Here is a 19,193-nt window from a genome sequence, read left to right as displayed (position 1 = left end):
TGCCAATGCAGGAGACATGGGCTCAATCCTTGGGTCAAGATGATACCCTGGAGAAGGAGGATGATACTGTCTCCTACGTTCTTGCCTGGAAAATGCCATGGATAGAGGAGCCTGGCAGCTACAGTCCATGGGGTTGAAAAGAGTCAAACATGACCGAGCACGCGCACACACACACACACACACACACCAACATTAGCAAAACAACCCGAAACAAATCTCTTCCAATAATTATGTCCTGGCTCTCCACCTAGACTCTCTAGTCTCTGCTTTGACAGATTTTTGTGCCGTGACCTGATTAGTATCCTTCTTTGGTATGATTGCCTGTTGCCTTCCATTAGTCTCGATAAGTGACACATGCTAAGGATGTATTTGGCCCATGCCTCTGTCTTTTGGGACCCCTGCTGCAGGCATGATTGGAGAAGTAAATGGCAACCCACTCCAGCGTTCTTGCCTGGAGAATCCCAGGGACAGGGGAGCCTGGTGGGCTGCCATCTACAGGGTCGCACAGAGTCGGACACGACTGAAGCAACTTAGCAGCAGCAGCAGCAGCTGCATGCATGCCTACACATACACTCCCCTAATTAATGGGGCCAAGACTTGAACAGTGTCACCTATTGTGATGCCAGCAGGTTCATGAGTAAATGGGGGAAGTAAATAAATCAAACGGTTTGCAGAGGGAGAGGTCAAGCTGGGCTGGGCCCAGAGTGATTCAGGTTCTGCCACAGAATGGGTGTCTCCTGGGATGGTCTAGGAGGACAATTAAAACCCCTATAAATAGGATGGGTTTGCAGGTGTCCAGTATCCTCTCCGGCTTCTGAATCCTCTGTTGATACCTCCTCAAGCAGGTAAGACATGCATGGGGAAGCAACAGCAGAATCCAAGAGCCTCTTGGTAGGGGCTGTGATGTGCTGGGCTGGGGAGGTACCCTGTGGCCGTGGGTACCTTCCTGCTTCCTTTTTTGCCTCTATCTGAGAATATGATAGCTCACGGGGATGGCAGGAGGGATGTACTTCTGAGTCCGTAAAATACACATGCCATTGTTTCTGTGTGTCCTAGGCATCCCAAAATAAAGGACTAGAACTCTTGATGGATAAATTAGTCGCCCATAGTGGAGCATTTCCCTTTTGTGCAAGTTAGGCCAGACCCAAGAGTTTAGGGCTCATTAGGGCCAAGGTCCCAGACCATGGGACCACAATAATATTCAAGTCTCACTGCAATGAACTGCCATAAGGGACTCTGCTTGTGTCCTGCACTTCATCATTTGTCACTTATCCCTAGAGGCATCAGTGGCATGCTTTTGGAAATCTAGTGTGCTTTGCAGTTAGGACTTCAGTCTAGAGGCCTGCAAACTCAGTAACTAGAATTTTTACATCATAGAAGAAATATTATTGAGATGGAGGCTCCAAAAGACTCCAGCCTCCCAACATGGCTATGTAAACCTATCTGACTGTACGTATTTCTTCTCATCTATGCAGTTAATTTAGCTTGCTATTTTTATCTAGAACAGTTTTTGTATCCACTTATTCTACTTGCAATATATTTATAATATTCCAACATGACTATCCAGGCCAGAAGCACTTGCTGGAATTTAGTCTCTTAGAAAGCTTCCTTGGCAAATGGCAAGAGACCTCTATCCTTCTTCCCCACCTAAGTGAAACTCATTAGAAGACTGAGGCCTATTCAGAAGAATCTATTGAGTGCCCTCTTCAGTGTGCTGGTCTTTGGTAGAAAATTGTGCCTTATCATACTGGCTTCTGGCCCTACCTCTACGGCCTTCCTGATCTCCCTTCTTTTTCGTTCTAATATGAGCGTTTCAATCAAGCAAGTCCCATGTGAAGTAGAAGACAGAGCATACAAAATCCCTATAACATTTTGTATTCTAGGATATCGTCTCTTTTTATAGCAGGGGACACATAGTTTTCACCTTTATTCCATTGAACACATGATATTTGGAGTCTGACTGTGGTCAAAGAGAGTGAAGAGTATAGCTAACAATGAGCTCTGTCATTTCTTAAACTTTTTTCCCTGACCAAAAGGGGCCACTTTTCCTCTGGAAATGCTGTCTCCTGGTCTTCATTGTAAATACAGACAATATAATGTTTCTTCTTTTAGGTTCCTTCATCTTTGCCAAAATGACCGAACTCCTGAACAGCATACTCACCATGATTAGAGTGTTCCAGAAATATGCCAAAGAGAATGGGGATTCCACCTCACTATGCAAGGAGGAGTTGAAGCAGCTGCTCTTGGCTGAGTTTGGAGACATCCTCCGGGTAAGATGCTCAGACTTTGAGCCCCATGGAGACAAGTGTGAATTACACTGACACCTGCCTTTAGAATGTTATGCTTTTTGTTTTATTTGTTCATGATCTACCCTGTAACTAAAAGAATTTCAGGCAGCTCCTTAGTAGTTCTCTTCCAGCACACACACACACACACACACACCTCCTTGTATTTTTGTTCAAACAAGAGGGAGTACAGCTCAGGCTGGAAATCATTTCTCAGGAGAAAATCTGAGATTTGTATCTTGATTTCCATATTTAAGTGTTGTCCACACATCTCATTCATTTATTTGTTCAGTAAAGAGTCACTGAACATCTACTACATACCACCATTCTGGGCACTGGGGATACAAACATGAATAAAACCAGCTTCCCCTCCCTCCAGGATCTCACAGTGTGGTTAGAAAAACCAGATGAACAAACAATACAACATAGCATGGGGTGGAATGGGATAGCTTCCTCAAATGATTCAAAGTAATTATTAATGACGCTGATTTTAAATAAGTGTATCTATCCCTACTGTTATGCTCCCATTGGTCCAGCAAGGGATGAGATTCTGAGAACCAGCTTATCAAAGACTAGAACCAAGCATAGGCCACTTTAGATTAGTGGTTTCTCAATCGAAGGTTTATGCAGGACTAAATGGACTGGGGCACAGATACTGACACTATCCATAGGAGAACATCTGATTTTTTTGCTTGTTTTACCTTTGCACAGAGACCAAACGACCCAGAGACTGTGGAAACCATCTTGAGCCTCTTGGATAGAAACAGAAATGAGCATGTTGATTTTCATGAATATCTCCTGATGGTGTTCCAGTTGGCCCAAGCCTGCTATCATAGGCTGGATAATGAATCATATGGAGATAGAACCTCTCAGCAAGAAAGGAAGCAGGAGGGAACACAAGGCCATACATTTCCAACAAATACAGGCAGACAACACAGGAAGAGACATGAGGGAGAAAGGCAGGATTCCTGCCATAGTCAGTCTGAGAAACAAAGCCAAGATACCCACCAAGATCAATCTGAGAGACAAGACAGGGACTCTCGCTACGGTCAGTCAGAGAGACAAGACAGGGACTCCCACTATGGTCAGACTGAGAGACAGGGTCAGGACTCCAGCTCTGGTCAAAGACTGAGTAATAAATCTGGCAGTGGCAATCCTGAAAGACAAGGCTATGTCTTTGCCCTAAATCAGTATGAGAAACAACTTCAAGATTCTCATTGTGGACAGTCTGATAGGCTTGGACAACAGTCAAGCTATGGCCAGTCTGGAAGACTTAGAGAGGATCCTCAGTATAGCCACACAAACCAACAGGAATCGGGCTCTTATAATGAACAGTCTGGAAGGCTGGGTCAAGAATCAGGCTATGGTCAGAGAAATAGGCAAGAATTGGAGTCCCACTATGGCCAGACAGACAGACAAGGTCTGAGCGCTCACTATAGCCAGACAAGGCCAGACAGACAAGGCCAGAGTTACCATTATGGTCAGACAGACAGACAAGGCCAGAGCTCTCACTATGGTCAGACAGACAGACAAGGTCTGAGCGCTCACTATGGTCAGACAGACAGACAAGGCCTGAGCTCTCACTATGGTCAGACAGACAGACAAGGCCTGAGCTCTCACTATGGGCAGACGGACAGACAAGGCCAAAGATCTCACTATGATCAGACAGACAGACAAGGCCTGAGCTCTCAGTATGGTCAGATGGATAGACAAGGCCTGAGCTCTCACTACGGGCAGACAGACAGACAAGGCCTGAGCTCTCACTATGGGCAGACAGACAGACAAGGCCAAAGATCTCACTATGATCAGACAGACAGACAAGGCCTGAGCTCTCAGTATGGTCAGATGGATAGACAAGGCCTGAGCTCTCACTACGGGCAGACAGACAGACAAGGCCTGAGCTCTCAATATGGTCGAACGGACAGACAAGGCCAAAGATCTCACTATGATCAGACAGACAGACAAGGTCTGAGCTCTCAGTATGGTCAGACAGACAGACAAGGCCAGAGTTCCCACTATGATGAGACAGGCGGACAAGGCCTGAGCTCTCACTATGGTCAGACAGACAGACAAGGCCTGAGCTCTCAGTATGGTCAGACAGACAGACAAGGCCAGAGTTCCCACTATGATGAGACAGACAGACAAGATCTGAGCTCTCACTATGGTCAGACAGACAGACAAGGTCTGAGCTCTCAGTATGGTCAGACAGACAGGCAAGGCCAGAGTTTCCACTATGATGAGACAGATAGACAAGGCCTGAGCTCTCACTATGGTCAGACAGACAGACAAGGTCTGAGCTCTCAGTATGGGCAGACAGATAGACAAGGCCTGAGCTCTCACTATGGGCAGACAGACAGACAAGGTCTGAGCTCTCAGTATGGGCAGACAGATAGACAAGGCCTGAGCTCTCACTATGGTCAGACAGACAGGCAAGGCCAGAGTTCCCACTATGATGAGACAGACAGGCATGGCCTGAGCACTCGATATAGTCAGACAGACAGACAAGGTGTGAACTCTCAATACGGTCAGTCAGAGACTGGGGAAACTAGGCAAAATAGGTGCTTCCAAGGGAACGAGGGAGCAAGCAGAGACTCACATGTTGAGCAATCAGGAAGGCCAGGAAGACCAAGTCAATATACTCAAGGACAGGAAGTAAACCGAAATCAGGGACAGAGATTCCAGACTAGGGAAGGGCAGCAGAACAGTCGCCAGGCATGGGAGTCCGAAGAGGACAGCCAACACAAACTAGTAGCACAAATTCAGCAAGAAAGGCCACCCTGTCACAGAGGGAGTGACTGGCAATCACACAGTGGTGAGCAGGGCCACAGACAGGTCCAGACCAGGCAGAGTCATGGTGAGAAGCAGAGCCACCAGGCAGAGGAAGAGCAGGACCACCAAAGCTGCGGTAGACACAGTCATGAGGGTCAGGAAACTCCACGTGAGACATGGGACAGGGAAACCCGTGAAGATAAGCAGACCCCTCAGAGACGAGACAGGCAGACTCATGAGGATCAGCAGACCGGTCAGAGACAAGACAGGCAAACCCATGAAGATGAGCAGACCCGTCAGAGACGAGACAGGCAAACCCACGAAGATGAGCAGACCCGTCAGAGACGAGACAGGCAGACTCATGAAGATGAGCAGACCCATCAGAGACGAGACAGGCAGACCCACAAAGATGAGCAGACCCGTCAGAGACGAGACAGGCAGACCCACGAAGATGAGCAGACCCGTCAGAGACGAGACAGGCAGACCCACGAAGATGAGCAGACCCGTCAGAGACAAGACAGGCCGACTCATGAGGATCAGCAGACCGGTCAGAGACGAGACAGGCAAACACGTGAAGATGAGCAGACCCGTCAGGGACAAGACAGGCAAACCCATGAAGATGAGCAGACCCACGAAGATGAGCAGACCCGTCAGAGACAAGACAGGCAAACCCATGAAGAGGATCAAAACCGTCGACAACAACAGGATTGGCAAACCCATAAGGATAAAGAGAGGTATCAAGAGTCCCAGTATCGACAATCCCATGGGACCCAGGAAGGATGTGCCAACAGAGAAAAATTTCATATGAATGAAGATGGCCAGAGTCCAAGTTCCCAAGGAAGATGCAGTGACCTGGCCTTCCATCCAACCCAGAATGCTGGGAGGCCTCAAAGAAGAGAACAGGGTGGAAGTCACCCTATCAAGGCAACTATTGCTCCCAATCCACTCTATGACTACGTACAAGAGCAGAAAGGGGTTTGGCACTAGGCTGTGCATTGCACCAAGAGCTAAAGCAACATGAAGCCAAGGAAGAAATCTACACATCAAGTTCATCCTTACTTCTGCTTAAGAGATTGAAAATGTGTATCTTCATTCTCTCCTCTACTCTATCTAACCACAAGGATGCTTTTAGGAACTAGAATTCACTTCTAGGGCATTTCAGTTCTTTGATCAGCAATTCCAGAATGCTCTGGTTGGGTAAAATCTGAGTGGTAAATTGGGTGAAATAATCAGATCCCAATTTTGATTAATTTGGGGATTTAAATCATTTCCTGGTTTGTTCTCTGTATAGGTGGGACATGATTGGATCATTGAAAGGTAAGAATTTCACTCAAAAGTTCAGAAACAGGAAAGGCATTCTAAAGATATACATTATAACCCGAGGAGAGGACACCAGAACTTACAGAGCTCTTGTGGCTAAACCATCAAGAATTGCAAGCCTCATAGCCTACACTAAAATGAAATACAGTGAGAGGCTGCTAGACATCCACAACACCCCCATGCCCATGTCTCTACCCCTCATCAGGACTGGCCACTGAGCTATCATGAGAGCTGATTGGACTGATTCCAGTTCGATGCCTTTTAGTTTCTGATCACATGAAACAGAAAACATGTCATCTGTTGGCAGATTCCAACAAGCCAACACTGTTGATCCCTAGCTCCTGGAGCCTGAAAACCTTTCATGAGAAAGTCTATGGAATTGTATTAAAATACCCAATAAATGATTGGTGAGCATCAACCTCAGTGACTCTTTTCTTTCTTCACTATGGGGCCATCCTATCTTCACTTGTAGGCATTTTCCAAGGATAAGAAATCATTTCTCCACTTTTAAGATCTCTTTGTTCTTTGAGCTCCTGAGCACTTAAAATAATAAGAATCAATATGAAACAAAGAACAAGGAGTCAAAAGGAACTTATCTAAACATCGTCTTCAGCTCCTTCCCCTGCAGAGGAGTCAAATTTGACTCCTTCCGCTCATTCAGCTCCATATTCAAGTGATCATTGTGTGTGTGTGCGCTTAGTTATTCAGTCATGTCTGACTCTTTGCGACCCCATGAACTGTAGGCCACCAAGCTCCTCTGTCCATGGGATTCTCCAGGCAAGAATACTGGAGTGGGTTGCCACTTCCTTCTCTAGGTGATCTTCCTGACACAGGGATTGGACTCAGGTCTCCTGCATTGTAGGCAGATTCTTTACCATCTGAGCCATCAGGGAAGCCTGCAAGTGATCATTAAGTCTTGCCAACTCTACATCCACCACACCTCTTAAATCTCTTCCCACTTCTCCATCTCCACCACCTTAACCTCCCTTCTCTTCAGTGACCTGAGAATAAAGTTCATACCCCTTAGCATGGCACACAGGACCTCCACAATCTAACCCAAATGACCTACCCAGCCTAATCTCATGAAAGACTCCTCCAAGGAACATTTAATACTTTTTCTTAGTGTACCATAGACTTTCAATAAATCATATTTTTAATATACAATTCCACAGTCTGGAATACCTTCCCCCCTCTTTCAGTCTGGCAAAAACCTCAGCATCCTTTGTGTCCCAACTAAAATATCACATCTATGGGCAGCTTCCCTGGATACTCCAAGCATTCTTTCCCCTAAATTTTTACTCATTCCTGCGATATCATTTGTTACACTATAGTAATTCTCTCCCCTACCAAACTGGAAATAAGACCATATCTCACTCAAACTTGTACTACTTAGCACTTAGTGCCTCCACTGAAGTTTAGTGGCCCTCATCATTTGTTGAATAGATAGGCAGATGGAGAAAATTAGTGTGACTTCAGAATAAATTCAACTGAATATTTATTTGGGCTTTCCTATCTATTATGCAGTAATAGAAAAAGGAAATTAATGAGATCCTTATTCAGTAAGTGAATGGAAAAATAACCTCTTTGGATATTTTAATCAAAAGGGGATTTAGTGTCCAGAATTATATGGGTTGCATCATTGAAAAATAGGAAGCAACTTCTGGAACTATTGGGTTCAATACATCACCAGTGCCACAGTTAAGGAATGAGAAAGCTGGAATCCAGAAGTGGCCTCACATTGCTGCCAAAATTGCCTATCAACATCCATGATTCCATAACCATATTTGCCAAGAGAAATAGCCCAAATCACAATATCTTCCAAATATCATGCAAAATCACCTAACTGATAAAATGTAATTCACATCTAGAACTCTAGCATAAGGGAGTCTAGGAAACACAGAAGTAGATAAGAATGGATACTGAGGACTATCAGATCATCTTCAGCATAGGAAGGATATAAAATCTCATAACAACAATTCCTTTCCTGGAGAACATTCCTATCTAATAGCAAGAAATATGTGTACAGAAAAAAAACCATTAAATAAGACAAAATGTCCTAAATACAAGAAAACTGCTGTCATGACACCAGGAAGGGAGTAGCTCTGCTTGAAAAGGTTTTAAAAGGCTGTATGGAAAGCATCTAAACTAGGGCCATGATCCTAGGAGAGAGGGGGATGAGAAAAGTCACAGCTTGTCCTGGGCCTTAAGCTCAATGGGGAGGCCCATATGCTGGCTACTATTTAAATGGCATAATTGTTCATAAGTAAGATGGGTCTTCTTCACAAATGTTCTCCACAACTTAGACTCGCCCCAGAAAGCTAAAGCAGAGGGTGGAGAATAAACCAGGGTGAGTGGTCTCAAAGTCTGGAAGCTACTCAGGGCTCATGGAGGCTCTCAGTGGGTGAGCCAGACAGTAAAGAATGGGAGCGATTAAGGCAACCAGGCTGGGAAACAGCACAATAAATATAATGAAGGAAAGCCCAGGAAAGTTTGATGAAGCAAAAGGTATACACATAGACACTAAAGAGAGTCAAAGCTGAAAGGGCAAAGTGAGCTAGATCATGGAGGACCTCAAAATCTACCATGAAGCCTTTCTATATGGGATTTTTTCTTTCTGTTAATAGTAGGAGCCACAAAGTTTTCTTAGCAGAAAATGAGAGGAAAACTGGCAGGACAGATGTTTGAGATGGAGAGAAACAGCTAATATAAGGACGGAGTTAGGTGTAGGTCTCATAGTCAACAAAAGAGTCCAAACGCAGTTCTTGGGTACAATCTCAAAAACAACAGAATGATCTCTGTTCATTTCCAAGGCAAACCATTCAATATCACAGTAATCCAAGTGCATGCCTCAACCAGTAATACTGAAGACGCTGAAGTTGAACAATTCTATGAAGACCTACAAGACCTTTCAGAACCAACACCCAAAAGAGATGGCCTTTTCATTATAGGGGACTAGAATGCAAAAGTAGGAAGTCAAGAGACACCTGGAGTAACAGGCAAATTTGGCCTTGGAGTACAAAATGAAGCAGAGCAAAGGCTAATAAGAGTTTTGCCAAGGGAACGCACTTGTCATAGCAAACATCCACTTCCAACAACACAAGAGAAGACTCTACACATGGACATCACCAGATGGTCAATATCGAAATCAGACTGATTACATTCTTTGCAGCCAAAGATGGAGAAGCTCTATACAGTCAGCAAAAACAAAACCAGGGGCTGACTGTGGCTGAGATCATGAACTGAACTCCTTATTGCCAAATTCAGACTTAAACTGAAGAAAGTAGGGAAAACTACTGGACTATCCAGTTATGACCTAAATCAAATCTCTTACAACTATACAGTGGAAGTGACAAATAGATTCAAGGGATTAGATCTGATAGACAGAGTGCCTGAAGAACTATGGATGGAGGTTCGTGACATTGTACAGGAGACAGGGATCAAGACCATCCCCAAGAAAAAGAAAGGCAAAAAGGCAAAATGGTTCTCTGAGGAGGCCTTACAAATAGCTACAAAAAGAAGAGAACTGAAAAGAAAAGGAGAAAAGGAAAGATATACCCATTTGAATACAAAGTTCCAAAGAATAGCAAGGAGACATAAGAAAGCCTTCTTCAGTGATCAATGCAAAGAAATAGAGGAAAACAACAGAATGAGAAAGACTAGAGATCTCTTCAAGAAAATTAGAGATACCAAGGGAACTTTTCATGCAAAGATGGGCACGATAAAGGACAGAAATGGTATGGACCTAACAGAAGCAGAAGATATTAAGAAGCGGTGGCAAACATACACAGAAGAACTATACAAAAAAGATCTTCACAACCCATATCATCACTATATGGGTTGTGATCACTCAGCTAGAGCCAGACATCCTGGAATGCGAAGTCAAGTGGGCCTTAGGAAGCATCACTATGAACAAAGCTAGTAGAGGTGATGGAATTCCAGTTGAGCTATTTCAAATCCTAAAAGATGGTGCTGTGAAAGTGCTGCACTCAATATGCCAACAAATTTGGAAAACTCAGCAGTGGCCACAGGACTGGAAAAGGTCAGTTTTCATTCCAATCCCAAAGAAAGACAATGCCAAAGAATGTTCAAACTACCACACAATTGCACTCATCTCACACACTAGTAAAGTAATGCTCAAAATTCTCCAAGCCAGGCTTCAACAGTATGTGAACCGAGAACTTCCAGACGTTCCAGCTGGATTTCAAAAAGGCAGAGGAACCAGATATCAAATTGCCAACATCCGTTGGATCATCAAAAAAGCAAGAGAGTTCCAGAAAAACATCTACTTCTGCTTTATTGACTATGCCAAAGCCTTTGACTATGTGGATCACAACAAACTGTGGAAAATTCTTAAGAGATAGGAATACCAAGCCACTTGATCTGCCTCCTGAGAAATCTGTATGCAGGTCGAGAAGCAACAATTAGAACTGGACATGGAACAATAGACTGGTTCCAAATTGGGAAAGGAGTACACCAAGGCTATGTATTGTCACCCTGCTTATTTAACTTATATGCAGAATACATCATGCAAAATGCTGGACGGGATGAAGCACAAGCTGGAATCAAGATTGCCAAAAGAAATATCAATAACCTCAGATAGGCAGATGACACCACTCTTATGGCAGAAAGCGAAGAAGAACTAAAGAGCCTCTTGATGAAAGTGAAAGAGGAGAGTGAAAAATTTGGCTTAAAACTCAACACTCAGAAAACTAAGATCATGGCATTTGGTCCCATCATTTCATGGCAAATAGATGGGGAACAATGGAAGCAGTGACAGACTTTATTTTGGGGGGCTCCAAATCACTACAGATGGTGACTGCAGCCATGAAATTAAAGGATACTTGCTCCTTGGAAGAAAAGCTATGATCAACCTAGACAGCATATTAAAAGCAGAGACATTACTTTGCCAATAAAGGTCCATCTAGTCAAAGCTATGGTTTTTCCAGTAGTCATGTATGGATGTGAGAGTTGGACTACAAAGAAAGCTGAGCACTGAAGTATTGATGCTTTGGAACTGTGATGTTAGAGAAAACTCTTGAGAGTCCCTTGGACAGCAAGGAGATCCAACCGGTCAATCCTAAAAGAAATCAGTCCTAAATATTCATTGGAAGAATTGATGCTGAAGCTGAAACTCCAATATTTTGGCCACTTGATGCAAAGAACTGACTCACTGGAAAAGACCCTGATGCTGAGAAAGATTGAACGCAGGAGGAGAAGGGGATGACAGAGGATGAGATGGTTGGATGGCATCACCGACTCGATAGACATGAACATGAGTTTGAGCAAGCTCCAAGTCAGTGATGGACAGGGAAGCCTGGCACGCTGCAGTCCATGCGGTCTCAAAGAGTCAGACACGACTGAACGACTGAATTGAACTAATGAACTTGATCTGTATAACTTCCCCATCACAGGTACAACCTAAGCCTATGCAGACCTTGGAACATGGCGGACTGCAGGGCTATCTAATCTGAGCCCAAAAGCCAAAGATGAGAAGTGGGGGTCTGCCCTTAAGAGGGTGTGAAAGGAGGGAGGAGAAACATTTTAATGTGTTACAGGCTAACCAGAAGTAGGTTCTGCCGCCAGCAAAAAAAAAAAAAAAAAGGAGCTCTCTGGATCTAAACCATAGAGCAACCTTCCAAATTTTCTCAACTGAAAATGAAGACTGTCCCTCTTGTGCTGCTGCTGCTGCTGCTGCTAAGTCACTTGAGTCATCTCCGACTCTGCGACCCCATAGACGACAGCCCACCAGGCTCCCCCATCCCTGGGATTCTCCAGGCAAGAACACTGGAGTGGGTTGCCATTTCCTTCTCCAATGCATGAAAGTGAAAAGTGAAAGTGAAGTCTCTCAGTCGTGTCTGACTCTTAATGACCCCATGGACTGCAGCCTACCAGGCTCCTCGGTCCATGGGATTTTCCAGCCAAGAGTACTGGAGTGGGGTGCCATCACCTTCTCCACTGTCCCTCTTAAGCACCATCTATTCTCAAACTGTGAGTGAATCATGAAAACTGTAAAGATAACTCACAGCGCTTCCTCCAAATATACCTAAATTAGAAAGGGACATCATTCCCCTGCAGAAAATTGTTCTTTATTTCACTGCAGCCCAACTTTCTTCCCCTTGGGACTGACTCCTGAGCTATTTTCTACTCTAACTATGGGCTATTTTATCTTGTCCTTTGGCTTTAAATGTGTCAGTGTTTCCGAGGCTCTCCAATTTTCATCTCTAACGTCTTTCCTAAACTCCAGGCTTACACATTCTCCAATAATCTACTTGGCATTTCCACTTGGACATCTAAATAGCATCTCAGTCTTAGCATTCCCAAACAGAACTCTCGATTGAACTTGCTTCTCCTTTTATGTCCCCCATTTTAGTAAGTTGGGGCGCCATCCACAGTGCTCAGGCAAAAACCTAAGGTATATACTTTGTTGTAATCATTCCTTCGTCCCAAATCAAACTCATCAGCAAGTCTTTTTGTTTCTATCTCAAAATACAGTGTGGCCCAAATTCACCATCACTGCCACGTCTAGTCCTAACACCCCCATCACCACCATCTCTCTCCTGGAATACAGCAGTAGCTTCCTGATGGGGGTCCTTACTCCTCTGTGAAATGTAAACCACATCATGTCACTCCCCTGCTTAAAATTCTTGACAGTTTCTCCCCACACTGATGATAAAATTCAACATTTTTCCCAGGGCCTTTCTACGTTTGGTCTCTTCCAGACCTCATCTTTAGGTTCTCCCCACACTGACGATAAAATTCAACATTTTTCCCAGGGCCTTTCTATATTTGGTCTCTTCCAGACCTCATCTTTCAACACTCTCTTGTACAGTCACCAACCATTCTGGCCTTCTTTCTTTGATTCTGGTAGGATAAACTGATTCCTATTTGGAACAGCTAATTTTTTTGGTCTGGAATGGGCATCTCACTGATTTATGTGGCTGCCGTCTTATTTCATCTAGGTATCAGCTAAAGAGTATACCTCCTCAGAGAAGATTTCTCTAACTTTTAATCTAAAAGAACAGTCTTCCAATCACTCTCAATTACATCCTCTTCTTTTTGTTGCTATTGTCAGCACTTTTCATATCGGGTACATTGTTTTTATATTGCTTGTTTGTAGTCATTTCCCCTCAATTGGAACTTAAGGCCCACAAGAACAAGGATTTTGTTTGTCCTGTTTGCCACTGTACCCTCGACATCAAAAACAGTGCTTGCTTCAAAATGATTTTAGACTCTACCCTTCTCCTTTACCATGTAAGGCAATGAGACAGAAGCAAGTTTCCAACATAGAAGGCTTGAAGATGATGGACTAACAAAGATGATGGAACAACAAAGATGCTTCTGAATAAAGTGTGTATATGGCAGGGAGGGGGCCAGGAACTCAGAGTTTACAGCCCTTTAGGGTGGCATCGACAGTGCCCATCTGATCTAATTTTTCACATAGTATTTTTTATTTATCACATAGTACTTTGAAATGAAATTTGTTACCTGCATTCCCTGATTTCTTTCTGTAACATTTAGAAAGGTAGGCACGCATGCATGCGCGCATGCACACACACACACACACACACACACACACACAAACTGGCTGATCATGGTGCATGCCCAATAAGTGTATGTGTCGACTGAATGCTCAAAGAAGCCCTCTGTGATCTGGCTGCAGTCTACATTTGCAACGTGGTTGCCAACAACACCCCAATATGCCACCTAGACTCCAACTTAACTAGACATCTTCGCACCATTTATACTTTGCAAGCAAACTGGAGAAATTATATTATCATATGGGGTTCTAGCGCCACCTACTGATCACTGGATTCCCTGTGTCCTTGCTGCTGTTTAGTTGCTAAGCAGTGTCTGACTCTTCCAGACCCCATGCACTGTAGATGGTGAGGCCCCTCTGTCCAGGGGATTTCCCTGTGTTCTTAGATGGCTAGAAAAAAAATGACAAATGCTAATCAGGTCACAGTTTGGCACTCTCTGCCCAGTGAACAAGTAAGACTCTTGTCATATGTACTGGTCACCAGTTTCTACTACAGCAGCTATCACCCCTAACTGTGCAGTGCATCATATAGTAGCCTACTCAGTTAAGAGCAGCAGTTTGGGAGTCCAAAAGAAGTAAGTTCCAATCTTGACCCAACTACTCAACTTTTTTATTACTTGATTCTCAGTTCCTCATTTAAAAATTCTGATAATAATATCTTCTTCATAGGGTGGCTGTAAGGATCTGCAGAGTACCTGACATGGTACCTGGCACATTCTAGGCACTGCTGCTGCTGATAAATCGCTTCAGTCATCTCCGACTCTGTGCGACCCCATAGACGGCAGCCCACCAGGCTCCCCCATCCCTGGGATTCTCCAGGCAAGAACACTGGAGTGGGTTGCCATTCCTTCTCCAATGCATGAAAGTAAAAAGTGAAAGTGAAGTCGCTCAGTCGTGTCTGACTCTTAGTGACCCCATGGACTGTAGCCCACCAGCCTCCTCTATCCATGAGATTATCCAGGCAAGAGTACTAGAGTGGGGTGCCATTGCCTTCTCCATTCTAGGCACTAGAGAACTGCAAAGGTACAATCCTTGCCTTAAAAGAGCTTGGACTAGTCAGGGCTAGAGCAAAGGCTGAGCTATGCATGTAAGTAAAGATGCTATAATTCAATGTACAAAATTTTTTGATCACCTCATGCTGATCAAGTACTGTAACTGCAGGTGGTAAGATGATAAGAAAGAAAGCACCATGGATGCTCAAAAGAGGGAAGATATATGCAGGTGGGGCAAAACCAGTATCTTCAGGGTAGAGGAAGCATCTGTCTTAGACTTTAGTGATTGATTAGGATTTAAACAAGCAGGTGGATTTATTTAACCAAGGTTGTACTCATTCTTAAAACCTCACTTCAAACATCATCTCCATAAAGCCACCCCCCACACCTACCTTAGTCATTAATTTTTCCACTCCACCTGTCTGCTCCTACTATTATCATCCTCTGTGGCATTCTAATTCATTCTGCTTATTTTAAAGTTCATAATTTACAAGTCTGTCTTTCACACTGTCTTCCACACACTTCCCTAAAGCCAAATAAATCATTGATAGCATGCATTTATAAGACCCCATTAGCGATGCCTACTAATAACAGCAATATTTCCATACATTGAAGGTGGGGGCTGCAGTTCAAAAGTCTCAGATTCATTCATTCACCCAATGAACACTGATGACTTAAGTTTCCTGGACACTGTGCTGGTCACTGGGGGATACAGAGGCAGGGTGTCTGTCATCAAGAATTCACGATCTCTGCAGCAGGAAGACAATCACAACACCTTGTGATGGGTCTAAGAGAACAAACAATTGTTTGCAGACACAGGTAAAAAAAATAGCCATCATTAACTCTCCCTGAGCACATCACTAGCTTCCCCTGAGTGTGTGTGGGGGACAATGCTAAGTGCTCACATGCCTTATCCTCTCACAAACCCTAGTAAATTTGATGCTTTTCATCTTGTCCACTTTATAGATGAGAAAGCCAAGGCATGGAGAGATTAAGGAACTTCCCCCAAAGTCACATATCTTGTGAGTGACAAGAACAAAATTCAAATCCTAGTTCAGCCACTATGGAGAACAGTGTGAAGATTCCTTAAAAAACTGGAAATAGAACTGCCTTATGATCCAGCAATCCCACTGCTGGGCATACACACTGAGGAAACCAGAAGGGAAAGAGACACGTGTACCCCAATGTTCATCGCAGCACTGTTTATAATAGCCAAGACATGGAAGCAACCTAGATGTCCATCAGCAGATGAATGGATAAGAAAGCTGTGGTACATATACACAATGGAGTATTACTCAGCCATTAAAAAGAATACATTTGAATCAGTTCTAATGAGGTGGATGAAACTGGAGCCTATTATACAGAGTGAAGTAAGCCAGAAGGAAAAACATAACAGTATACTAACGCATATATATGGAATTTAGAAAGATGGTAACAATAACCCGGTGTACGAGACAGCAAAAGAGACACTGATGTATAGAACAGTCTTATGGACTCTGTGGGAGAGGGAGAGCGTGGGAAGATTTGGGAGAATGGCAATGAAACATGTAAAATATCATGTAGGAAACGAGTTGCCAGTCCAGGTTTGATGCACGATGCTGGATGCTTGGGGCTGGTGCACTGGGACGGCCCAGAGGGATGGTATGGGGAGGGAGGAGGGAGGAGGGTTCGGGATGGGGAACACATGTATACCTGTGGCGGATTCATTTTGATATTTGGCAAAACTAATACAATTATGTAAAGTTTAAAAATAAAATAAAATTAGAAAAAAAAAATTCAAATCCAGACCTGACCTCTAAAATTCATGTTTTAAATTATTTGATTGTTTTCCACTCCAATGAAAAGAGCCTACTCAATGAGTGCTGTAATTTGTGGAACAGAATCTGGCATGTAACTGCCATGTCAACCAGTCTGGGCTAGAACTGCTAAACACAAGGCACAATGCTAGTACTGTAGAGGGCACAGATATGAAAATTATCCCTGCCCCCGAGGAGCTCAGAGTCTACTGAGAGATGTAATGTATATAAATCAGTACGCTTAATTCATAGAACACTCTGACAGGCCTGTAATCAAACACAAGGACCAAGAGGGAAAAAAAACTCCATCCGAGTGGGGAATGCTAGACAGAAGGTTTCTTGCTGGAAGAATTACTTGGCCTGGCCTTTAAGGGTGAATCAAGGGATTAGATCTGATAGACAGAGTGCCTGAAGAACTATGGACGGAGGTTTGTGACATTGTACAGGAGACAGGGGTCAAGACCATCCCCAAGAAAAAGAAAGGCAAAAAGGCAAAATGGTTCTCTGAGGAGGCCTTACAAATAGCTGTGAAAAGAAGAGAACTGAAAAGTAAAGGAGAAAAGGAAAGATATACCCATTTGAATGCAAAGTTCCAAAGAATAGCAAGGAGACATAAGAAAGCCTTCCTCAGTGATCAATGCAAAGAAATAGAGGAAAACAACTGAATGAGAAAGACTAGAGATCTCTTCAAGAAAATTAGAGATACCAGGGGAACTTTTCATGCCAAGATGGGCACGATAAAGGACAGAAATGGTATGGACCTAACAGAAGCAGAAGATATTAAGAAGCAGTGGCAAGAATACACAGAAGAACTATACAAAAAAGATCTTCACAACCCAGATTATCACGATGGTGTGATCACTCAGCTAGAGCCAGACATCCTGGAATGTGAGGTCAAGTGGGCCTTAGGAGGCATCACTATGAACAAAGCTAGTGGAGGTGATGGAATTCCAGTTGAGCTATTTCAAATCCTAAAAGAAGATGCTGCACTCAATATGCCAGCAAATTTGGAAAACTCAACAGTGGCCGCAGGACTGGAAATGGTCAGTTTTCATTCCAATCCCAAAGAAAGGCAATGCCAAAGAACGCTCAAACTACCACACAATTGCACTCATCTCACACGCTAGCAAAGTAATGCTCAAAATTTCCAAGCCAGGCTTCAACAGTATGTGAACCGTGAACTTCCAGATGTTCAAGCTGGATTTAGAAAAGGCAGAGGAACCAGAGATCAAATTGCCAACATTCATTGGAGTATCAAAAAAGCAAGAGAGTTCCAGAAAAACATCTACTTCTGCTTATTGACTATGCCAAAGCCTTTGACTGTGTGGATCACAACAAACTGAAAAATTCTTAAAGAGATGGGAATACCAGACCACCTGATCTGTCTCCTGAGAAATCTGTATGCAGGTCAAGAAGCAACAGTTAAAACTGGCATGGAACAACAGACTGCTTCCAAATTGGGAAAGGAGTATGTTAAGGCCGTATATTGTCACTCTGCTTATTTAACTTATATGCAGAGTACATCATGAGAAATGCTGGACTGGATGAAGCACAAGCTGGAATCAAGATTGCCAAAAGAAATATCAGTAGCCTCAGATATGCAGATGACACCACCCTTATGGCCACTCTTGATAAAAGTGAAAGAGGAGAGTGAAAACACTGGCTTAAAGCTTAACATTCAGAAAATTAAGATCATGGCATCTGATCCAATCACTTCATGGCAAATAGATGGGGAAACAATGTAAACAGTAACAGACTTTATTTTTTGGTCTCAAAAATCACTGCAGATGGTGACTGCAGCCATGAAATTAAAAGACGCTTGTTCCTTGGAAGAAAAGCTATGACAAACCTAGAAGCATATTAAAAAGCAGAGACATTACTTTGCCAACAAATGTCCCTTTAGTCAAAGCTATGGTTTTTCCAGTAGTCATGTATGGATGTGAGAGTTGGACTATAAAGAGAGCTGAATGCCAAAGAACTGACACTTTTGAACTGCGGTGTTGGACTTGAGAGTCCCTTAGACTGCAAGGAGATCCAACCAGTCCATCCTAAAAGAAATCATTCCTGAGTATTCATTCGAAGGACTGATGCTGAAGCTGAAACTCCAATATTTTGGCCACCTGATGTGAAGAACTGACTCACTGGAAAAGGCCCTGATGCTGGGAATGATTGAAGGTAGGAGGAGAAGGGGATGACAGAGGATGAGACAGTTGGATGGCATCACCCATTCAATGAACATGAGTTTGAGTAAGCTCCAGGAGTTGGTGATGGACAGGGAAGCCTGACATACTGCAGTCCATGGGGCCCCAAAGAGTTGGACACGACTGAGCGACTGAACTGAATTGAATTGAACTGAACTGAACTGAAAGGTGAGTAGACTTTAGAGAAGCAAATGTTCAGAAGGTAGAATGAAGGTCTCCAGGCTTAACAGCATTAGGCATAACATATCTGATCAGGGCTTTTCATTGATTGTAATCATAACAGGAGAGCAGGA

General features: G+C 43.6%; 1 protein-coding gene across 1 annotated transcript; it reads left to right on the top strand.

Moving 5' to 3' along the window:
* Positions 1 to 712: 712 nt before the first annotated feature.
* RPTN (repetin) lies at positions 713 to 6,792 on the top strand. The gene is made up of 3 exons (XM_086394493.1): positions 713 to 845; positions 2,113 to 2,270; positions 2,997 to 6,792. Exons 2-3 carry the CDS (start codon positions 2,133 to 2,135, stop codon positions 6,039 to 6,041), a joined length of 3,183 nt encoding a protein of 1,060 aa, XP_086250619.1. The 5' UTR covers positions 713 to 845; positions 2,113 to 2,132; the 3' UTR covers positions 6,042 to 6,792.
* Positions 6,793 to 19,193: the final 12,401 nt, after the last annotated feature.

Source organism: Bos grunniens, chromosome 3, assembly GCF_055505025.1.
Source record: "Bos grunniens cultivar Pamir isolate PY7600 chromosome 3, Bosgru_T2T1.0, whole genome shotgun sequence".
NCBI classification, from domain to species: Eukaryota; Metazoa; Chordata; class Mammalia; order Artiodactyla; family Bovidae; genus Bos; species Bos grunniens.
The sequence above is the reverse complement of the archived record's forward strand: the minus strand, read 5'-3'. Positions and strand labels throughout refer to the sequence as shown.

Bases quoted from the DNA above. Each gene is read 5' to 3' on its own strand.
- RPTN (XM_086394493.1), top strand. From the start codon at position 2,133: ATGACCGAACTCCTGAACAGCATACTCACCATGATTAGAGTGTTCCAG. The intron at 2,271-2,996 runs GTAAGATGCTCA...ACCTTTGCACAG, and splicing joins AGTTTGGAGACATCCTCCGG to AGACCAAACGACCCAGAGAC.